At 42.0% G+C, this 24880-nt stretch overlaps 1 protein-coding gene across 1 annotated transcript in view; it reads left to right on the top strand.

The window, feature by feature from the left end:
- The first annotated feature begins 7028 nt into the window (after window positions 1–7028).
- Window positions 7029–24880, top strand: part of LOC134577992 (glucose-6-phosphate exchanger SLC37A2-like) — a 37067-nt gene continuing 19215 nt past the window's right edge. Inside the window, exons 1-10 of the mRNA XM_063436952.1 lie at window positions 7029–7163; window positions 11933–12014; window positions 12710–12800; window positions 14155–14233; window positions 20569–20704; window positions 21518–21594; window positions 23198–23364; window positions 23756–23793; window positions 23896–24057; window positions 24157–24247. Coding sequence (XP_063293022.1) covers window positions 7105–7163; window positions 11933–12014; window positions 12710–12800; window positions 14155–14233; window positions 20569–20704; window positions 21518–21594; window positions 23198–23364; window positions 23756–23793; window positions 23896–24057; window positions 24157–24247 — 982 coding nt within the window. The 5' untranslated portion in view covers window positions 7029–7104. The remainder of the gene's footprint in view (window positions 7164–11932; window positions 12015–12709; window positions 12801–14154; window positions 14234–20568; window positions 20705–21517; window positions 21595–23197; window positions 23365–23755; window positions 23794–23895; window positions 24058–24156; window positions 24248–24880) is intronic.

The following is a 24880-nucleotide window of genomic DNA, read 5'->3' as shown; positions in this document are numbered from 1 at the left end:
GGTCCTTAAGGGGTTAATCCCTAGAGCACAAGAAACACCTGAAGTTTTCCCTAATAACGGCCTGGTACAGTTTGTGACCTCATTGTGATTGATATGTAAATATTTAAAGTGTAACTAAACATTGTCTGTGTTCCTCCAAACCAGTCATTAGTGTGAACATGCGGCTTAGTTGGTTTATCCAAATAGTGAATATTGTTTCTCATCATCTCTGCTAGAGGACAGTTGGATCAGACTAATTACTTGACTTCTTGTGAATCCTTCAAAGCTTTGTTTGTGGCCGATAATTAAACTCTATGTGAAAAAAATGTCTTGGTTTTATTAGCCCGTGGGGTTAGGAAGGGCGTCCAGTTGCACTCTTGAAGGAATAAACTATTTAAATAGTCAAATGTTCCTGCCTCCCCAGGGAGAACCTACGAGGGCCGGCCTTCTCTTTGTTGAAGTGGCTCTGTCATTGGAGGGTCTCTTTGCTCCAATAAAAGCTGTTTGTAGCCAAGCTTTGTTTCTGCCGGGCCACTGAGGGCACTCTGCATTGTCACAGCGTATTTTTTCCCTTAGAGTGGATTTCTGAGAGCTGCACCACCAGACCGATTCTGATTGGCTCCTGCGGAATCTCATGCTCTTTAGCTTTTGTTTAGTTTTTAATCGTGACAGAGGATCTGACAATACAGAGATGGCTATCTGAGCTAAACTTACTGGAAACTTTATTACACAACCGTAAAACTAAGCTTCTGAGATTGTTTTAATTCCATAGATTTATTTTTTGTAAGTGGACAGTCTGAGTCCAGGAGAAGTAATATTTTATAAATCATGAATACCGGAAGTGATTATTGGCTACCACACACTTTATGCGGCTGTATTTTATCTTGTGGGCAGCCATGATGGGCCATGTCCCCAAAGCTCGGGAGCTCATGGAGACATATGATCTTGAAGATACAGTCCCATCTTGCAACAGTTCTTCCTTGACATTTTGGAACAATCATTACAAATTACAACCATTACAAATATAAAATCCATGAGAGACCGCATGCATGGTATCCCATATGGTATTGCACATCCTAGGAATGTTGGGACCCTGATTAAAGTAATTTGGGCATATGAGAGCTGCTGGCTACCTACCTGTTCCCATTAAAGATGAGGTTGGTAAATTCAGGTTAAACATTGTTTAAAACTCTACACTTTGTATATACTTAATAATAATATATGTTTACGTCTGCAGTCTGTTTGTACATTATTCATTTATTTGTTACTGGTATTTATAAAGAGCTAAACATATTCTGCAGCGCTGTACAATTGGGAAAGACAACACAATAAGAAAAGACCGATACAACAGGTAGAGGTCCCTGCCCGTGAGCTTACAATCTAAAGCATTATAAAACTCCTCGTATTGCATTATGAATTCCACGTTCTGTTTATCCATTATAAGGCTCCACACTCTATGTAAAAATTACAAGATTCTATATCGTTACATTAAATACCACAATTCTCTATCTAAATTAATATTAATATTACATACCCTTTAGTTGTATACACACATTCTATATCTGTATATTTCACATACATTCCACCCTGGATACAAAAGGGAACATGTTCTCTTTATCCATTTCATTCAACACCTTCTATCTATATAATAACATTATACAATGTGTGTGTGTGTACATTATAAAATGCTTTCACTCCTGGTAATTAAGAAAGGTAAATGAGATAAAGTAAAGGTCTGTTTGTGTAGGGCGGGTTACGGAGATCTGAAATATAATGCGGGATTAATAACCTATTAATGAATCAGTAATTGCTTTTAAATCTGTTATTCTATTAATTACAACTACAAATAATTGGTTCATCATAGCCGATGACTGTAACTAATAAATAAAATAGTGAGGGGTTTTCTTTGTTTCAGTGATAGCAATCCTGTCCACTGGGGGCCTGTAGCACCCCTTTAACCCCTTAAGGACACATGACATGTGTGACATGTCATGATTCCCCTTTATTCCAGAAGTTTGGTCCTTAAGGGGTTAAATTACATATAACATTCCCAGCATTGAAAACAATGATTCGCTGTGAACTGCACTTGTCTTCCAAGCCCCACATCCTAGAGTCACAGTGGGGCTGTTAACTATCCTTTCACGTTACAGCACTGACATTTCATAAAGGTTTTTTATGGTGTATTTATATTCAGTCAGGATTTGTATACAGACTAGTTTAATACAGCCAACATTTTTAACAATCTGGTATTCTGCAGTCAGGATGTATATATATTGTAAGGATTTACTTTCTATGTTTATTGAAAATAGAAGGCTGAGTCTGGTGGGGATGGAAGCTGTGAGATCAATGGATGGACGGATTGACGATAGCACTTTGTTCACAGCTTTTCCTGCAGGTAGTTCAGCAGGTTATAGACAGAATGGCTAAAATAATACTTTATGTAATTCTTGGAAAACATAAGGAAATGGAAGTAATGTTAGATGTAGCGGAACCCCTTTTTGGCTGTCCCCTTATATTGTTTTACTTATGGTTTTGTGTATTGGCACTGCAGAGACTTTCCATGCCTGGGATATACGAATTGACATTGCACCGTATATGGACGTACTGTGTTCGGTATACGAATAAAGTACCGAACACCCGGACCACTATGAAGTATATTAATCATCTAATTCATCTCCCTGATCGCTCTCTCATTCCCTGTATTCATACGAACTGGCTGTTATAATCTACGGGTGGCCGCCATTTCGGTAGCCGAACACGTGGCGGCGGCGGCGGCCATCTTACGCACGAACTTCAGCGGTGTTTGGTCGTCGAGTGTTTGGAACTCAAAACGGACACTCAACTAACCGAACACCGCTGAGACCTCCAGGACGGCAGAAAGTACCGAAAGAAACACACGAATGGCCCGTCGTTCGGTAGGATGAATCCCACGAATTAGGGGATTCATCCGGTTACCGAACCCATTAGGTTTAACATAGCAATTTGGGAGTTTTAGGGCACGAACGGAGACCGACCGCAGGGCCAGATTTCATGGAACTATTTTCGGCATCTTTGCCCATACGGTCGGTCAAAACTTTACCTTCCCATAACTCCCGAACCCCTGGTCTGATCTGGGTGATCTTTGGATATGTTTCTCACCCAGATCAGGGCTACCAGGGGGTACCATATTTAAAGGTATAGCACACATATTTGGGGTACATCCAGAAAGTGGGGAAAAATATGTACAGGATAATTATATCATCTATTAAGCTAAGGGGAGGAGATGTGTGGGAGGTAACGATGACATGATTGGTGCAATGTATAATTAATGTGAATCCCTCCCTTGCATGGGAGAATCTCATAAAAGCAGGAATGTTGCAAGTAAAGCTCAGTTCTACGCCTGATACTGTGTGTCGTCCAGTTATTGGGACAGGTGATGGGATATACTTGGATTATATTGCTGATTGTGCTGGTTACCCTGTTGGATTTATTACTTGTTCCTGCATCCTCTGGATATACTGGTGGAGTTAAGCTGTGAGAAATCAGCTCTCCGCTACATTAGACATTAGCTGAGAAGTGAAATTAACAGAAAATATATTTTTTAAATGTGTGAATTTAGTGTTCATTTAACTTTAAGAAATGTCTTAATGTCCTGGATCAGGTGGAGTTACTAAAACAAGTGTTATGGCCTTCAGGGCTGGTGGTGTTTCCCGTGGCTGTCAGCAGATAGCTTTATTTATCTTTTGTTTATCACTTTCAATAATTTCTAATTGAAGAATAAACTCTTTATTATTAAACCAATGTACTAATGAAACTGTCCTGTACTCATAACAATGTATTAAAATGATAAAAGCTTAACACATTTACTGCTGAGTCTGAGCACTGTGTATATCATTAAATAGAATTCATTTGGAAAGTTAAATCATCTAAAAAAAAAAATCAGAAGATTTTAATGTCGGTAAACAGAAAGCAGTGACTCACACAGCTCCACGCAGCCCGCTGATACTGAAATTGCGCCTGCGTCCAATCTTCTTTAACAGTTCTTAAACCTGTGTGGATTAATATATATATATGGTTTTGAGTTTATATTATTATTCATGTGAATTGAATTTAAGCCGCCATATTTTTTTATGGCACAGAATACCAATAATTGCAGAAAAGCGGATGAAATAATAAAATAATTCCTCTGTGCCAGCTAATCATGGTGATAAAATTCTCCATACTTTGAGAGTGCATGCGATGGGTTGAATATTGTTAACACTTCAAACTACAAGAAATAAAGTGGAAACGGAGGTAATTAAACACAAGTTGTTTAACTCTTTGATTGAATAATGGCTCTAATTCTGCTTCTCAGTGTAAAAATATACTGTAACGGTGAAATATGGCGCTACGCCAGCACGCTTATTGACTAAACTGAGAATTGTTGGGAATTGGAGGTGAATATAAAATTTGAGGCCAAATTAGCCAAACTGGAAACATTCTCTAACTCTGCATTGATTTAGTTTTGGTGCTAAATTTGATATTCACTGCGAATTCCCAACAATTCTCACCTGAATAACCCAGTTTATAGTTTGTCTGTATTGTGCTCAGCGTTTCACTATCAGTTACTCACTAACGTGGGGATATAAAGTGATTTTTTAAATTGCAGAACCAGAAACATTCCTGTTTCAGTTCAGCTACTATATCCATAAATGTGATTTTATTTAATTTTAGTAAATAACCCTGTTGGTGTATTACATCTGTATTGTGTATGACATTACACTTTGTTTTATGTCTGTCTACGTTACACACATCACTACACTGTCTGTATCGTGCGTGGCATTACATTGTATGTTTAATGTCTGTATCATTCGAGGCATTACACTGTACGTTTAATGTCTATATTTTGTGGCATTACACTGTACCTTTGATGTCTGTATCCTTCGTGGAGTTACACTGTACGTTTGATGTCTGTATCATTCGTGGAGTTACACTGTACGTTTGATGTCTGTATCATTCGTGGGGGTTACACTGTACGTTTGATGTCTGTATCATTCGTTGAGTTACACTGTACGTTTGATGTCTGTATCATTCGTGGAGTTACACTGTACGTTTGATGTCTGTATCATTCGTGGAGTTACACTGTACGTTTGATGTCTGTATCATTCGTGGAGTTACACTGTACGTTTGATGTCTGTATCATTCGTGGAGTTACACTGTACGTTTGATGTCTGTATCATTCGTGGAGTTACACTGTACGTTTGATGTCTGTATCATTCGTGGAGTTACACTGTACGTTTGATGTCTGTATCATTCGTGGAGTTACACTGTACGTTTGATGTCTGTATCATTCGTGGAGTTACACTGTACGTTTGATGTCTGTATCATTCGTGGAGTTACACTGTACGTTTGATGTCTGTATCATTCGTGGAGTTACACTGTACGTTTGATGTCTGTATCATTCGTGGCGTTACACTGTACGTTTTATGTCTGTATCGTTGGTGGCGTTACACTGTACGTTTAATGTCTGTATCATGCATGATGTTACACCGTACGTTTGTAGCATTCGTGGCATTACACTGTACGTTTGATGGTTGTATCGTTTGTCCAGTAACACTATACATTTTATGTCTGTATCATGGGTGACGTTGCACTGTACGTTTTACATCTGTATGATGGTTGAACTTGCTGTAGATGTTATGATGTCAGGATTTACCTGGTGTAAGGAATCTGCCCTGTATTATGGACACTGTGTCACAAGTTACTAAAAAGACATGATGTCACAGAATGTCAAATAAGAGCAATGTCACAGGCTGCTAAATACATAAACAGGCTGATGACATTGAAAAGAACAATGCGTTAAACGTAACCTCTTACTGTGTGCCTGCGTTTGTCACATTTTATGTTTGTCTTAGTCCTGGCGCTTTACAATTTGGAATAATAAAGAATTAGAAATATTCAGTATCACAAGGGGAATCTGGAGATTATTTACTGAATTTTCACAAATTAAATCCAAATGGAAAACCTGAGGCAGAAATATCTGGAAAGTCTCCAACGTGCCATAGTCTCAGTTCAGTATTTTTGCCTTTGTTATTCCATTGAGATTTAATCCGAGTTTAGTGAATAACCCTGGGACTGTGTTTGTTGGGAGTATACTATAGATACAGGATTAAGGAGAGGATCTGAATGGGGGTGAGGGGCAGGAGACTTGCCAAAAGCTGGAAAATGGCTCTGCTGTTAAAGATTGGTGGAGGGGAGGACCTTTATTTAACCCTTTAATAAGCTGACTGTAAAGATTGGACCTTTATTTAACCCTTTAATAAACTGACTGTAAAGATGGGACCTTTATTTAACCCTTTAATAAACTGACTGTAAAGCTGGGACCTTTATTTAACCCTTTAATAAACTGACTGTAAAGATGGGACCTTTATTTAACCCTTTAATAAACTGACTGTAAAGATGGGGCCTGATTTAACCCTTTAATAAACTGACTGTAAAGATCTGAGCTGAAAGAGGAGATTGTCCTGATGTAATCATTTAAACCCTTAAATTGATTTTTTTTTATGGAACAAATTCTTTATATAAAAAAAAATAATTCTAAGAATAATCGCAATTACTTTTATATTATTGAAGTTTGTTACATTTTATTATCAGTGTTAGTTTGCATGTTACATTGTGTGTCTCATTGTTAATTTGCATGTTACATTGTGTGTCTCTGTATGTTACTTTGTGTGAGCCTCTCATGGCTGTTTATTAACATGAGAACTGTTGGGAATGCAAAATATATTACTCTGTGTTACATTGTATTTGCTGTATTTTGTTACAGTGCTGTTGCACTGTGTGTCTGTGTTGTTACATTGTGTGTATCTCAGTGTGTTGCAATGCCTGTCTCAGTGTTGTTACATTGTGTCTGCGTTGTTATAGTGTGTCTGCATTGTTACATTGTGTCTCTATGTTGTTACATTGTGTCTGTGTTGCTACAATGGGGTCCACTAGTAGATACAATGTATCAGTGGGGTGGGCGGGGTTACCGTCCTGGCTCCGCCCCCGCTGGTCACGTGTTTGGTTCCCATTCATTATCAGCAGTTAAATCCCCGGAGCCGGAGAATGAGCTGAAACATCGGGACCGACCGGGACCTTCCCCACACCCACCCACCTACCGGCACCATGACCTCCTCTGTGGCCCCAGCTATCCGCCTGCTCCGATCTGTGCCCAGAGATGCCCGGTGAGTCTGGCCCCCGAGTGGCCCCTGACTGCTTCTACATAGACTGACTATTTATCAAGGGGGGGGGGGGGGGGGGGTGTTGCTGGGTAATAGGGTGGGGGGAGTCACTGTGCCAGGCTGGGTAATGATGGGGGGGGGGTCACTGTGCCAGGCTGGGTAATGGGAGGCACAGTGTCAGACTCTGTAATGGGGGGGTCACTGTGCCAGGCTGAGTAATGGGGGGTGCGCACTATGGCAGGCTGGGTAATTGAGGGGGGTTGTCACCTTGCTAGGCTGGGTAATGGCAGGAGTCCTTTTGTCAGGCTGGGCAATAGGGGGAGGTCCTTTTCCCAGGCCAGGTAATGGGGGGGTGGTGGTAACTTTGCCAGGTATGGTAATGGAGGGTCACTTTGCCAAGTATGGTAATGGGGGGGGGGGGGGGGGGGGGGAGAGGGGGTGTCACTTTGCCAGGTATGGTAATGGGGTCCCATTGCCAGTTTTGGTAATGGAGGGGTCCCATTGCCAGTTTTGGTAATGGAGGGGTCCCATTGCCAGTTTTGGTAATGGAGGGGTCCCATTGCCAGTTTTGGTAATGGAGGGGTCCCATTGCCAGTTTTGGTAATGGGGGGGTCCCATTGCCAGTTTTGGTAATGGGGGGGTCCCATTGCCAGTTTTGGTAATGGGGGGGGGGTGTCCCATTGCCAGTTTTGGTAATGGGGGGGGGGGTGTCCCATTGCCAGTTTTGGTAATGGGGGGGGGGTGGTCCCATTGCCAGTTTTGGTAATGGGGGGGGGTGGTCCCATTGCCAGTTTTGGTAATGGGGGGGGGGGGGGTGGTCCCATTGCCAGTTTTGGTAATGGGGGGGGGTGGTCCCATTGCCAGTTTTGGTAATGGGGGGAGGGTGGTCCCATTGCCAGTTTTGGTAATGGGGGGGGGGTGGTCCCATTGCCAGTTTTGGTAATGGGGGGGGGGTGGTCCCATTGCCAGTTTTGGTAATGGGGGGGGGTGGTCCCATTGCCAGTTTTGGTAATGGGGGGGGGGTGGTCCCATTGCCAGTTTTGGTAATGGGGGGGGGGTGGTCCCATTGCCAGTTTTGGTAATGGGGGGGTGGTCCCATTGCCAGTTTTGGTAATGGGGGGGGGGGGGTGGGGGAGGGGCGTCACTGTGCCAGGCCGGGTAATGGGGTGGTGACTCTCTGTGCAAGGCTGCTTAATTCTCTGAAACTGCTATGTTTACAGCAGAAAGGGTTAATCCTAGATGGACCTGGCACCCAGACCACTTCATTGAGCTGAAGTGGTCTGGCTGCCTATAGTGGTCCTTTAAGCTAAAGTTGTATTGGTGACTATAGTGTCCCTTTAAATCAAGCAGTATGAACATATAGCAAAACTCACTTTGTGTGGAATGTTAATTCTTCAGGGATTCTGTAATTTATCTCTAGTAAAAAATTCTAAACACTAAAACAATGGCATCCCTTCCTGCCCCCTTATAAAAATCCATCTACCACGAATACTGAGTGCACTGTGCTGTTCAGTGATTTGTCCCTGTGTAGGGAAAGTATATTGATCAGCAACAACATTTTAACCACTAACAGGTGAAGTGAATATCATTACAATTATTATTATTTATATAGCGCCATCAGATTCCGTAGCGCTGTACAATGGGTGGACTATCAGACATGTAATTGTATCCAGACCACTGGACGTACAGGAATAGAGAGGTGGAGGGCCCTGCTCAATGAGCTTACATTCTAGAGGATGGCACCTGTCTGCCAAGGGGTAGGATATATTAGGCAGCAAGCGAACAGTCAGTTCTTGAACTTTATGTGCAGGAAGCAGGAAAAATGGGCAAGCGAAAAGATCTGAGTGACTGACATGGGCCAAATAGTGATCGCTAGACGACTCGGTCAGAGCATCTCCAAAACGACCGGTCTTGTGGGGTGTTCCTGGTATGTAGTGGTTAGTACCTACCTAGTGGTGCAATGTAGGACAAGTCGTAAACTGGCATCAGGGTCATGGGTGCCCAAGGCTTAACGATGCACGTGGGGAGCGAAGTCGAGCCCGTCTTGTCCAAACACACAGCAGAGCTACTGAAAACAAACTGCTGAAAAACAATGCTTTTGATTGTTGCAGACCACGTACACCACTTCATGGTAACGGTGTTCTCTGGTGGCAGTGGCCTCTTACAGCGTGAGAACGTTCCCCGCCACACTGCAAACATTGTTCAGGATTCGTTTGAGAAACACGACAAAGCATTCAAGGTGTTGCCTTGGCCTCCAAGCTCCCCAGATCTCAATCCAATCGAGCATCTGTGGGATGTGCTGGAATAACAAATCCGCTCTATGGAGGCCAGACCTGGCAACTTGCAGGACGTAAAGGATCTGCTGCTAGTGTCTTGGTGTCAAAAACCACAGGACACGTTGGAGTCCATGCCTTGGCGCATTAGAGCTGTTTTTACAGCAGGAGGGGGACCTACGCTATATTAGACAGGGGGTTTTAATGTTGTGGCTGACCGGTGATTGGTGCCTCTGCTTTGTATTGTGCAGTGAAGGATCTCACCAGTTACACTCTTATTGCATGAAATGGTTAATACAGAACTACTGTCTGTTTGGGCTTTAATATTATCTATTCATTTATATAGCACCACCATATTCCACAGCGCTGTATAGCATTATGGGGGAGGGGGGAGGGGGGGGGAGTTGTTAACTGCAAAGAAGAGACAAACTATAAATGTTATCAGAAACAAAAGGTTTAGCTGACTTTGGTCACATGAGCTTGCAATCTAGAGGGGGTGGGGTATTGGAACTATGAAGAACAATGTTGTAATGGAATGCTCAGTGTCTAGTTTAATTAACACATGAGAAAGGTGAAAGGGTGCAATCAGATGAGGAGCCGCTTGTCTGTCCTGTTTCTCCCAACATGACAAGTGGAAGTAGTTAACGTGATGATAAGCCTTTCTAAAGAGATTCATTTGAAAGGGGCTTCCTGATCCTGCTTGGATGATGTGTTCCCAGACGTGCAGTATACAGGCCTCACCTCAAAATCACCACAAATCTTAGGGTGCACCCCGAATAGTGACCTCGTTTTAAAGGCAGGATGTCTGATCGTGCTGTGGGGGACGTGATCTTCAGGATGGTATCTTCTACTCTGTAAGCACAATCTGACCATCTACTAACCGGCTGTTCATTACGGTGAGATTTCAAAGTGAATTACACATCTTAGCCAAATTAACCCCACTGGAAGCACAGCAGGCATTTTCCAATTCGGCTATTTTGACCTTAAAATTCACTATGAATTCTCACTTTAGTAAATAACCCTATAAGATAAATATGAACGTGGCTTGTGATCTTTGCTGCAATGTTTAGAATTGTGATGGACACCTGAGAGCCAGAACGCAGTCTCTAAGACACTGAGCGGCTGCTGGTCACGCGACACTGAGCGGCCGCTGTCAGCAATCCCTATTACGACACCAAGAAACTGCATGAAAGCAGATCCATTTCCCCTTTTTCACTGCACCCAGACTAAAGTGCTTGTGTAAGCAAAGTGTCCTGAGTCTACATGGGGCAGCCTTCATCTCAGTATCTTCTCAGATCAAGGCTCTATAACATCCTTGGCATTAAAGGAGCACGCCAACCTTGTAAACTTCATAGCTCAGCATAGTGGTTATGGTGCAAAGGTGCTTTTTAGGTGTAAGTTCTCCTGATTTTTGTTAAAGTGTTTTCGTGATGTTTAATAAAAACCCAGATTTTGATCATGACAAAGTGGTTGATAAAAACTGGCTGTTCAGTGAAAGAGAATTCTGTGTTGGAATGAATAAGCCCCATTTATCTAATTGTGAGTAATCTGGAATAGTTTGCACAATACTCAGCCTGTGGTTATATTTCATATGGAGGTTTCTACTCGGCTATTGAGTCACCACAATCTTAGTTCTTCCGTTTCGCTGTCATGTGTTCAATCTTTCTGTGTTTTTGTTGTGGAAATTTGTAATAAACCAACACACTAAATAATGAAGGAAATGGCATTTTGTCTATTTTGACACTGGGATTTTGTTTAATCTGTATGTTTCTCTTGTACCATCGTGGAGTCTTTATCCAGAATGAACTACAAACAACAGATGGGGTTACCTAAACTCCAAATCTCCATCTAGCTGGGAATATTAAGGCAATGTGGTTATGTACTAAAAATTGTTAAATTATTTCTAAATATCTTCAGAGTTTCTTTCAGACATTTCATGTGCTTTTTGCAAACTAATGACTGAAAATGCAAAATGTACCAGTTGGTCACGGACGGGTTAAACAGATATATACATAATGTGAGACCCCCTATACACTATAGACCAGTGGAATGGGGCCCTTCTCACTTACACCCAATGCAGAATAGTGAGGATTAATAAAAAAAGACCCTCCCCCAGCTGTGGGAGACATCTTTATTGAAAGGGAAGGGAAGGGGGGGATCCAATAACTCTCGGTGTGCTGGTTGATTCTGTGCTGATGTTATTTCTGAGCTAAATGGGCCCATTTTAGGCAAATCCAGTGACAATTAGTGCCCTTTGAGTTAATTTCCAATTTGGCGAGTCTGAATAAATTCTGAACACGTCCTTAGTCTGTATTACAATGTCTCCAATAGTTTAATCCATGCATTGTTTTGGGCCAGAGTTTTATGTCCTGGGCAATCCAGCCCTTCATTAAATTATTCTCCAGTATCCATAGAGGCCACGCCATTGGTAATGAAACAGACGTCTGTCCGCTAATCTGAAATTTGTCATTGTAAATGAATTTCTGTTTTTATTTACAGTTATCGTGGTTTTATCTTCGTACTGACCTTCCTGATTTATACCAGTTATCACCTCTCCAGGAAGCCCATCAGCATAGTGAAGGTATGCAAGGGTTAATATTCAGTATTTTTATTATATGAACTCCTATAATAAACCATGAAATCTGTGTGCTTATTATTATTGTAATAACGTCACATATAGCATGACTGCATGTTTACTAATATTATTGTTACTGCACCCACATGTATGTTTTATGAAATCAGTTATTAAACACTCTGCCATCACTTATTAAATCTCTCTGTCAGTATATCACCATTATTATTATATAATAAACACTGTATGATATTGCATCTAATTAAACAACGCTGTGTAGTATTATTCGGTCACCCTAAATTAAAGCTCGATAATGCAATAATAAATATAACGGATGATCTTCTGTTTGTCGTCCAGTTTTAGAGAACTCTCAGTGTAAAGTGTTCTATTTGGAGCAATTTGCACAAACAGTCCTCTGGCTAAACACAGCCACGTCCCTTAATTTCATAGCTGCGTGGCTCTGTCCTGATAGAGAGGGCCACGGCCATCGGTTAACAGAGAGCTGGCCAACTGGGGGCTGGAATTGTTTTGAATTTGTGTGTTTTTTATTTATTAATCTTTTCCAAATGTCCAAGCGGCAGTCATCACAAATGGATAATTACAGATTCCTCTCTAACCGGGCAGAGAGAATTGTATTTTTAATTATTTCTAAATTATGTGTATGTGTGTGTGTATATAATTATTATTTTTTAAATACTCTGTAGAGCCAGCTGCACCAAAACTGCTCTGCCCTCCCCAACCCTCCTGCCAATATTTCGGAAAATGACACGACGTGGTGTGACTGGGCGCCGTTTGGTGAGTGATGCACTCTGGGAGTATAAAGGTTGTGGTTTATTCTTTCCTCCCACCTCCCCCATTTGAAGAGTGTCCTTACACAGGAGTGCAAACATTAACCCTGTCAGTACCAGAAGAATGCTGCATATTGTGCAGTGTTTGATGCGAATTGGCAGGGTGTGACTAATTACTTTTTTATTGCACTACTAATGAAACAATATCAGTGCAGTTGGGTGATTATAGCCGATTGCAACTTTCATTAATTACTATCACTTATTAAACATATCTGTGAGTCACTTTACAAAACACTTTCACTGATCACAAAGTTCTGTTTTCTGCCATGTACGTGATTCTCACTGTGTATATTGCGTTGGCTTCTAAAATTATGGAAAAACAAATGCAACATCTACTGGCAAATTTGTTCTAAATGAGTGTTTTTAAAATTTTAGTAACAAAATTCCTCTGCAGTGGGCGATAAGTAAAAACAAGAATTTATGATCTGTAACTAATGATTTTGATCGTTTTTTTTAAACGATTGTTTTAAAAAACCTAATTTTATTTTGGCAATAAATTCATATTGTTTTTTGTAATTTTTATTTTGATTAATAAAATATTCTGATGAATAACACGTGCTCATCACATAATGTTTGCCAGCTACTGTCTGCAATGATTAAGGCACATGCTCATCAGAGAGGCTACACAGGTTAATCTATAGAGATGTCTGCAAAGATTATATAAAGTTGTCTGTCATAACAGAATAACAATAAACTTCGGAATTGGGTGTTACAATAAGCAATGTTTACAAAAGGAAGTTCTCCATTATTATAGATAATGAGAGAATTCTACCCCCAGTGACCCAGAACACAAGGAAACCCGGGAGAAAAGAAGGAAAGAATGAAAGAAAATAGGGGAGAATAAAGAGGGCATCAAGAGAGAATATGGCAAGGGGTGGGAATGGCCTCCAAGAAGATCCAGCCACGGGGGTTGTCTGGATACATTGTTAAGTATAATCAAACCAAAGGCACCAGAACAGGGTTTAACCTCTCAATGCTGTGTTTAATCCACAGCAGTAAGATATGTGTTTCTGAGACTTAAAGGGACACTATAGTCACCAACATAACTTTAGATAATGAATCAGTTTTGCTGTAAGGAATATGTCCCTGTAGTCTCACTTCTCAATTCTCTGCCATTTAGGAGTTAAATCACTTTGTTTATGCAGCCTGAATCACACCTCCCTGCATGTGACTTGCACAGCCTTCCTAAACACTTCCTGTAAAGAGTCATCTAATGTTTATTCTTCCTTTATTGCAAATTCTGTTCAATTTAAAATCTCGTTTGTTTTTACTGGTTTAATAACTGCTTTTATTGTTTTTAGAAAAGTCAAATTATAAGGAGCTTCTCGGATCCCTGGACACCTCCTTCCTTGTCGCCTACGCCATCGGCATGTTTTTCAGGTAGGTGATTTTATTTGGTCTGTTGAACTCTGCAGATATTTTGACAGGTCTCAGGTGGGCTGGATGAGATGATAAATCAATAACCCCCTGGGATTTCCAGGGGCGTCCCATCTCCCCGCACTGCGCAGCTCTTGGTAAAGCTGTATGTGTTTGGGGAGGGGACGTCTATGGGTCTGGTATTCGATCACCTCTTCTAATGAGTGAATATGAGCTATGGATACGAAACTATACTCCTCAGTATTCATTATTTTCATTGGCTGCCAAATATCTTTCTTGATTTCAAACTCTACAAGCCTTTGCCAGACTCTCCCATATGGCCTCGTCCCCTTTTTACACATTATAAGGAGAATTGGCAGACCCCTCCCCTAAACAGGAGAAAAACAACACTATATACATGACACAATTTGTGCGCTGTGGGTGTTTTTAGTGTGTTTTATAAACTTCTCACAATTGCTGTCGGTCGTAGCTCTCCATCTGCTACTGAGCTTCCAATCGAAATATTAACATATTATGATATTAGCTCTGTCGTGGAGTTCACATGCCACGTCCAGAGACCAACAGATGCTCGTGTTACAGGGACAGTGAAATCTCATTATTATTTCATTTATTAAAGTGAATTTGAGATGCTGATGGTGCCGATGCACCCAATCCATGGGCAGGATTCACATTTTTCTATTACCCACCGCTACCAGGAATTTATGTGACATTTAGCATCAACCTGCAAAGAGTCTTGACTTCAAAGGTTATTCACTAACGTGAGAATTCAAAGTGGATTTAAAATTCTAAGGCCAAAATAGACAATGTAAAAAGTGATTTTCCAACTCTTAGAAAAGCATTGGATTTAGGGACAAAATCAAATCCATTACATAGCTGAAAATAGACTTGCGTCCATCAAGTTTAGCCCACATTTGTTTTTTGCTATTGATCCAAAAGAAGGCAAAAAAATAAAATAAAAAAAACAGTTTGAAACACTTCCAATTTTGTAACGAACTACGGAAAAAAATCCTTCTTGACCCCAGAATGGCAGTCAGATTTATCCTTGGACCAAGCAGTTATTACCCTACATAGAACAATTATATCCTTGAATATTCTGTTTTTTGCAAGTATGCATCTAGTAGCTGTTTGAACATCTGTATGGACTCTGATAAAACTACTTCTTCAGGCAGAGAATTCCACATCCTTATTGTTCTTACAGAAAAAAACAAACCTTTTCTTTGCCTTAGACGAAATCTTCGCATGACCTCGTGTCCTATGTAAAGTCCGGTTTGTGAATAGATTTCCAAACAATGGTTGGTATTGGCACCGAATATATTTGTATAATGTTATCATATTCCCTCTCAGGCGACGTTTTTCTAAACTAAATAGGTTTAACTTTGTTAACCTTTCTTCATAGCTGATATGTTCCATTCCTTTTATTAATTTTGTAGCCCGCCTCTGCACTTTTTCTAGTGCCATAATATCCTTCTTTAGAACAGGTGCCCAAAATTGCACAGAATATTCAATATGCGGTCTTACCAGTGATTTATAAAGGGGCAAAATGATATTCTCGTCCCGAGAATGAATGCCCTTTTTAATGCATGACAATACCCTACTGGCCTCAGCCACTGCTGATTGACATTGCACATTGTTGCATAGTTTTGTTGTCTATAACAATTCCCAAATCCTTCTTGTGTGGTGTTCTCCTTGATTCACTTCCATTAAGGGTATAAGTTGCTTGTGTATTCTTTTCGCCGAAGTGCATAACATTGCATTTTTCAACATTAAATTTGAGTACCCAGTCTATCTAAATCCCTCTGCAGCAAAGTAATATCTTGCTCACATCGTATTACTTTATAGAGTTTTGTGTCATCTGCAAACGCTGAAACTTGACTTTTTTATTCTTTATTTTTGCTGTGCATGAATAACATCCGCTTGTCAGCAATGCCACAACAGCATTCTCCAACATTTTGAACATACAGATTTGTTAACTATTATATAGCATTTAGATGGATCGTACACATTTTTTATGTCAATAAGGCAGGCTAGGTACACGTTGGTTATTCGCATTAGTTATAATGAGTTACATCTTCGTTTGGTAACAGTAGTTTAGGGTTAACGTTTCTATTGCATGTCATCGCTTTAGTGTCAGACATTATTATGGTTATGTTTAGCTTGGCTTAAGTGAGGGATATGCATTCCATACAATATCAGTCTGTCTAAACAATACACAGTACTGAATGCTACTCTCAAGGGTGTAGCTTTTAAGTAGTTTGTATGCTAAGTTATGCTTTTCTAAGCTTTAGTCTGATGTGTCAGGGAAGATTACAAATGCAGGTGTTTATACAGATTGGCTTACTGACATATGATAAAATAGTAAGGTAACAAGCGTAACTCAATCAAGTGTTTAAAGTAATATAATATTAGAGTGTCCACCCCATGTTGGGCCAGTGCAGCTAGTCAAGCGTCCTTGTCGGGAGGCCGGGCGATCCGTCTGTTTGCAGTGCGGTCTGCCATAGTGGGATGAGCGAATTGACGACTTTGGTGGTAAATGCAGTCCCATTAGGTGTCCGTGCAGGGAAACAATTTTCCACCCAGGGGCATTTGCTGTCCAGCCTGATGCCTGCCTTGTACAGGGGGAGAGTCCCAGTATGGTGACTTTAGGTTGTCAGGCAGTTTGTTTCTGCCCCTCTGCGGTGAGATAAGCGGCTCAGTAGGGTAATTCAGGGCCTTAAAGCATTGTCCCATGGTGTGATGTTGTGGGTAGTAGTGCTGCACCTCCCTGGCTTGTGGTACCTTGGTACCAGGGCCGGACTGGGATAAAAATTCGGCCCGGGCATTTTTTTATCAGAGCGGCCCACTAAGAAGGGGCGGGGCAGAGAGGGTGTGTTTTGTCGTCACTAACGACAAACACGCCCCCTTCACAAAGTGCAGGCCAGGGCAGACCATGCGCAGAGCTCTTCTAAAGATCTCTAGCATTAGAAAAAAGCCCTGTATTTGTTCTGCACAGTGCAAGCAAATTTAATAACATGCTTGCACTGTGTTTCCTTGCAACTTGTCTCTGGTGTCTCTATAAATGGATACCAGGAGACAAAAATGCCAGGAAAGAGTATTGTGCTGTGTTTGGAGCCTGCTTGTGGGATTGTGTGTGTGTGTGTGTATAGAGTGAGCTGATTGTGGTGTGGTATTGTATAGTAAGGTCGGTTTTAGTCGTGTTGTGTTTGTGGTGTAATGTAATGCATATGTGGCTAGGGGCTGTAGAGAATGTGTGTATAGGGGATGTAGCAAGTGTGTGCATACAGGCTATAGTGTGTGTGTGTATATATGCGATGTAGTGTTTGTAGAGAGTGTGTGTTTAGGGGTGTAGTATGTGTTTGCTTTCAAGGAATCTAGTGTGTGTATAGGGGATCCAGAGTGTGTATGTCAGGAATGTAGTGTGTGTGTGTGTGTATATATATATATATATATATATATATATATATATTATATGTGTTTGGTATAAGTATTGTGTGTGTGTGTGGTGCAGTGTGTTGGGGAGGTTCTGTGTGTATGTGAGGGGTGCAGTATGTGTGTATGATGTGTGTGAGGGTGCTGTGTGAGAGTGCTGTGTATGATGTGTTTTGTGATAGTGCTGTGTATGATGTGTTTTGTGATAGTGCTGAGTGTGATGTGTGTGAGTCCTGAGTGTGATAGTGCTGTGGATGATGTGTGTGAGTGCTGAGGGTAATGTGTGATAGTGCTGTGGATGACGTGTGAGAGTGCTGTGTGTGAAAGTGCTGTGTGTGATGAGAGTGAGAGTGCTGTGTGTGATGGGAATGAGAGTGATGGGAGTGAGAGTGCTGTGTGTGATGGGAGTGAGAGTGCTGTGTGTGATTGTGCGTGAATGTTAGAAGGGATTGAGTGTAGCATTATGTTCCCCCCCCCCCCCCTTCTTACCTTTAGCCTGGGAGGTGGGGGGGGGGGGTACCGGCACGCTGGTGAGTGGGAGAGGGGACCGGCACGCTGGTATCTTCCCTGGTGGTCCAGTGGGTGAGTGAACTCTCACTCTCGCGAGATCCGGTCGTTGCCATGGCAACGCGCCGGATCTCGCGAGAGGAACCCGGCAGAGCTGCAAGATAGAGCTCCGCCGGGTCCTCTCCCTCCCTCCCCAGCCGCAGGTCTGTCCAAGTGGGCCGGTGAGGGAGATCTTTGATCTCTTCATTGAAAACAGCGGGGCCGGCGCTCAGATAGTGCCGGCCCTGCATAGACCGGCAGGGGAGATCCTGGGACTTCCCCTGCCGGCCTCGGCCCCACGGCCACCGCGGCCCACCGGGCATTTGCCCGGTGTGCCCGATGGCCAGTCCGGGCCTGCTTGGTACTTATTTGCCGGTTCCTGCCCGTTCAGGGTCTGCTGTCCGCCTGTGTAGTATCAGGAGAGGGGGATGCGTCCGGCAGAGTCGCCTGCCACGCGGTCTCCGCCATTTTGGAAGTGGACCCCCGACAAGTTCATGGCACTCCGGTGGGTCACAGGGTGGGGACCGGGATCACCCCCGCCGGCCCAGAGGAGGAGGAGGGGGGTGGGGAATAGGGCCGGACCCACCTATCTTCTCGGTTCTGCTGTACCTCTGGTGGGCAGGATAGCTGGGCAGCGGCCGTCCACCCCGCTCACTGCCCGAGCGGTCTCCATCTTGACTGACAGGGATCGCCCCACCGAGGGACTAAAACCTCACGGCAAGCCTCTCCCCGGTACCAGGGTCGCCTCTTGTGCTGTGGCACAGCTGCCAGTTGCTGGGTAAGAATTTTGCCGGTTTTTAAGGGCTGGGTAGCTTGTCGGGAGCTATTCCTCTGTGCGTCCGCTCGGCATGGCGGTCCGGCCCCGCCCCCCTGAAACGTGACTTTCAATGCTTTTTTCAAGATCATTTATAAACATGTTGAATAGAAAAGGTCCCAGAACAGACCCCTGAGGGACACCACTTGCCACCTCTGTCCAGCTTGAAAATTTACCATTAATGACAACTCTTTGGACTCTATTTGTAAGCCAATGTTCTAGAACAAGCCTTTTCATCTAGACCGATTTCCTTGAGTTTGAACACTAATCTATTGTGTGGAACTGTATCAAACGCCTTGGCAAAATACAAGTAGCTCACATTCACTGCAACACCCTGATCTATATTTCTACTTACTTCTTCGTAGAATGCAATCAAGTTAGTTTGACATGACCTGTGCTTCATAAAACCGTGCTGATTATTTGCTGATAACCCTGTTCTTCTCGAGGAATTCTTGAATATTATTCCTCAACCTTTCAAATACTTTTCCAGCCACAGAAGTTAAGCTCACAGGTCTATAATTTCCAGGCAAGGATTTTGAACCCTTTTTGAATATAGGAACCACATCTGCCTTCCTCCAATCCTCCTGAAAGAAAAGAATCTTGAAAGATTAAAAATCTATATTGTTTTTAATATCAAATGGATTGCATGTTCTTCCTGGGTATTAATAAATAAGACTTTCTTTGTGACTCCCAAATGTCAAGCAGTCAGTTTTCACTGATGATATTTAGGCATTTTGTATTCACACTATAATTATTTTGCTTATTTTGAAGCGGTAATTAACTTTTTTTTTTTTTTTTTTTTTTAATCCAGCAAAGTTGAGTCTGCTTAATGGCATTAATGTTTATAGAATAGGGACCCTGATTATATGAACAATAGGCACCTCTGGGAGCATGAGAACTATACGCTAGTACGAGCTGCCTTCAAACTGCTGGCGAATTCCGTATTTACCTCACCTCACCTAGAACGGCAGAGTTTCTCCACTTGGCTTGTTTAATTGAGGAAATTATAGATTATCATTTCTTCTAATTATATATTTCAGATTGTAGGTTTTTTGTTTTTTTAAAGTAAGAACAATAAGGATGTGGAATTCTTATTTAGATGTGTTTGTTACCAGGTTGAGGTAGTGAAGCATAGTCAGACCACTCTGGCATGATGTGCCCAGGCCAAATACATGATTGATTATCACAATATCGTAAACTTTGTGCATTTTGACGTTTTGGTATCTCATTGTACAGCGCTATGGAATGTGATGGCGCTATATAAATAATACAATAATCATAGTTTAAGAGTATTTTGATATTCTCTGGAGACACAAGACGGTCAGAATGTTAATTACTGCAGTTCTAGAGGAATTCAAATTGAATCCTTTGCTGCCTAATACATTTACACAATATAGTAAGTAAACGCTTGACATAATGACGCCATCAGACATGGAATAGGGCTCAGAGATATCATTTTACTCATTTAATAATGTTTACAAGCATATCTCCATCACAATGTTAAATAACCGCTACTCTGTCTTATTAACGCGTATATTTGTTTTATTTCTAGCGGTATGATTGGGGAGCGCCTGCCCCTGCGATATTATCTCTCCGGAGGAATGGTTCTCTGCGGAATCTTCTCGTCTTTGCTCGGCCTGGGCTATTACTGGAATATCCACGCTCTCTGGTATTTTATACTATTTCAGGTAATATCCATCTCTCTGTGTATTTTTGGGTTGGTGTGTTATGTTCAGTCTGACATCATTCTGTGATGAGCGGCCCGGTCACTTTTTTGGCTACTTGGTGATTATTTGGAGAATACTACATCACGGTAGTTACGGTAGCTTCACACTGTTTAATTCTCTTCGCAGACTTTCAGTGTTCCGTCTCAGAGTCCTGAAATGACCAAGATGCCCAAACCTGGGATAGTGTAAATTAAAGTAGTAAATGTGAAATACCGTGCCCTGACAGGACCTGCCATTATGGTTATGTGATATGATCCACCATGGGACGTGCCTGTGCATCCGTCAACCTTTTTTCTCAATGAGACTAATTTACAGCACAATAGGTTTATCACAGGAACTTCAACTGAAACCAAATTACCATTAAAATGCCATATTTATATTCTCATCTAAATCCATTTTATTGAGAATTCATTGGGAAAAAAATAAACAAACAAAGAAACACTTTCTGTCCACTACACATTTTGATTCCTGCGGTTGCCATCGTATATCTATGTATAATTTCCTCTCCCTCTCACTCTCCCCAGTTGTGATGCACTGCTTGATGTGCAAAAGATGGAATATATTTTGTCAAATAAATCCATGTAATTTTTTTAAATAATTGTTTCATATGTTTGCATATGCTGGTCTCATTATTGTGAAAATAAGTAATATGAGATCATTTCACGTATTTGATCCTGACACATAGATGTGTGAATGTTGCACATTTTTTGCAGCTGTTAACCAATGAATCTTGTTTTAGTCTTGACTAACTGTCTGCCGTGTGCTCCCCTACAGATATTGAGTGGATTGGTCCAGACTACTGGATGGCCGACTGTGGTGGCTTGTATGGGAAACTGGTTTGGCAAAGGAAAGTAAGTGAACACACCGGTTCTCAATGAGATCTTTAGGGGCCCCTGCAGGCCCCAACAGGAAAAGATACAAAGTGATGTAATTCATTAACCTGTGAGTTTGTTTGTGATTTGACATGATTTATCCCGTTGTCTATGTTTCATAGATGTTTCAATACACAGATATAGGAGCCTTTGTTTTTGTTATATAATTTTTTTGGGACATTATTTGGGTATAATTAATGTGTAGTATTTTTAAAAACTACAAGATATCAGTAATATGTAATAATCTCCTAACTACCCAATTCATGGGTTCCAAAATGGGGCATTTTCACTCTTAAATCCTACCCCGTTAAGAGTCCCTAAAATGTCTCATCACCGTGCCCCCTAGGAGCCGTTCTAAGCGCACGCCAGCCCTGTTTGTTGTTCTCCAATAAGTCCAGGAGTAACTGAAGCCATCATTCCATGTAGCCCCTCAGCTGGAAAGTCTTTCATGAGAAAACCTGCATTTTCCCTGTGACGGAAGCCGACCGGGTACCTCCGTCAGTCGCTGCTTCCTAGTACTTGCAAGCACCATAAGCACTGTACTGGAACACCATAACCACCGTAGACCCCATGAACTGCCGCAGCTTGGTTGGGTTCTCATGTCCTCCACCCACCCTGAACCCAAGACCAGGATCCAGTGGGTAGACCTCTCCTAGTCAAGAGAGCATAGCAGGAACAGCTCTTATAAGAGCTAGTGATTATACTCAGGGGGAGTATTGTGATATAGCAAACCCCAGAGTGAATGTAGTTCTCCAAACATGAGCCAAGACTTCATGAAGGGGTAAACGAATCTCAGTTTAATGGAAGTCACACTTGGCCTATATGACAATCCCCATGCAAGGGGTACGCCCACATGGACCTGATGGTAGGCAGATTTGCAACTTCACAGACCAATAACAATAAGGTTACAAGGAACGACACTCCCACACACGGCACACAATCCCTCCCCTAGGCATGGGAGATAATTGGATCAGTAACTGTACTAATTCTAATCCAATTATCTCCAAGCACAGGAAAAACATACTTTTTTAAAACACCCCAAAATACATAAAACACCACAAATGTTACATCCCTGGATAGCCCTGATCTGGGTGACCAAAAATCATCCAGATCATTTCAGGGGAAGTCTTATTTTTGACTGACCGTGCACATGGTCTTATGCCCTAAACAGTTCCAGGGAATCGGGGCTAATGGTCGGTCTCTCTGTCTGGAGTACAAAAGTACATAACTCTCATGAACAGAGCCTTTTCAAGTGCATTGGGCAAGGTATATTGCAAGGCCCATAGTCCCGAGGCAAGAGGCTGGCCAGCAGGCCCCTCCAAGAACCCGTGACGAGATTACTTTCGTCACATTCCCATCTTGTATAAAAAAAATATAGATATCACTGTAATCACTCTGCATATGCAGGTTTATGGAAACTCTAGTGATACAGGAAAAAATTTAAATAATTTATCTCTGAGCGTTGTAAACAGAATACAGTTGTAGAGCACGTGGTATTGCAATATACTTTGGGTTTAGAACGGTTTTGGAATGTTTACCATTTAGCATTTTTTTTGTTTGTTTTTTATTTCCGTGGTTACAGGAGAGGATTTATTATGGGAATCTGGAATTCACACACTGCTCTCGGGAATATTTTGGGATCACTGATTGCTGGAGCTTTTGTCTCTACGTCCTGGGGTTTGTCCTTCATCGTGCCAGGAATAATAATTGGTGCCATGGGTGTCATCTGTTTCTTCTTCCTCATAGAATGTGAGTGTAACGTCGATTATTTATTTTTCTTTTTCTTTTTTATATAATAAAATGAAACTTGTGATTTAGAGATTTGCAAATGGGAACCATTGACATTATCAAACTGGTATATGTTTCTGTGCCTCCTGACGCCCCCGGCACTGTGCCTCCATGTTTCTTGTGCCACCTGACACCCGGCTCTGAGACATGTTATCCATTGGAGAATGGTTCCTGAATGGTATTGCACATCACTTCCGTTCACCGCTATCCTTTCTTATAGGAGACAGAGAGATGGCCTTCCAAGTGGCTTTGGTTTAAACATCTTCTGTGTAAAATGTGAAACCCACCCCCATTCCTTAACTATAAAATCCTGTAATTACGGTGATTAAACCCATCACTATCTTCTTTCCAGACCCAGAAGACGTTGGCTGTACCCCTCCGGAGAGCAGTGTCAGTATTCGAGACCTTCATTTACCTTCACAGAGAAATGTGCCTCCCAGCAGGAAAACAAAGAACAATATTTAATCTTAAAAATCTATCTCTTAATTGTAGGAGGAGAGCAGCACGGATGACGTGGGCGATATCCAAGTGACTAGTACCAGCACGGAGGCTATTTTTAAGAACGAGCCTTTAGACAATGTTGATGATCCTGAGAATCACCCCATTGGGGAACACCCACAAGCCATCAGCTTTCTGGGGGCTCTGCGAATCCCTGTGCGTGAGACTGGTTATAAATGAAATATTCTTTGTAAAGCTGCATTGAATTATCATTCTGTTTCGCTTTCCATAACGGGCACGATCTGCTTCTTTCAGGGTGTGGTCGAGTTTTCGCTCTGTCTGCTGTTTGCCAAGTTGGTCAGTTACACCTTCCTGTATTGGCTGCCTCTCTACATTGCCAACGTTGGTAAGGCGCTCTCTGTTAGAGGAAACATTAGTTACAGCTATTTGGGGAATTCCAGGAGCCTCGATTTCTACTTATTTTGTACTTTGCCTTGTGTGATCGTTCGTCAGCAGTGTGGAATTTTATTTCCATAATGTGTAAATTCTTTATTTTCCTTTTTGATAATTGTATACTTTCAGTGGTGGTACTATGAGCCGTGGGATAAACTTTCAGTGGTGGTGGTACTACGAGCCGTGGGATAGACTTACGGTGGTGGTGGTACTACGGGCCGTGGGATAGACTTACGGTGGTGGTACTACGGGCCGTGGGATAGACTTACGGTGGTGGTACTACGGGCCGTGGGATAGACTTACGGTGGTGGTACTACGGGCCGTGGGATAGACTTACGGTGGTGGTGGTACTAGGAGCCGTGGGATAGACTTTCAGTGGTGGTACTGCGAGCCGTGGGATAGACTTTCGGTGGTGGTACTACGGGCCGTGGGATAGACTTACGGTGGTGGTGGTGGTGGTACTACGAGTCGTGGGATAGACTTACAGTGGTGGTGGTACTCATACTAGTACGAGCTGCTACTTTAGGGAAAGGAAAAAAACGCGAATCGAGAAGTAAAATGAGACCAAAGGCAGATATTTTCCCTT

This window comes from Pelobates fuscus, chromosome 11, assembly GCF_036172605.1.
Source record: "Pelobates fuscus isolate aPelFus1 chromosome 11, aPelFus1.pri, whole genome shotgun sequence".
In the NCBI taxonomy this organism is placed as follows: Eukaryota; Metazoa; Chordata; class Amphibia; order Anura; family Pelobatidae; genus Pelobates; species Pelobates fuscus.
This window is presented reverse-complemented; position numbering and strand designations above follow the sequence as displayed.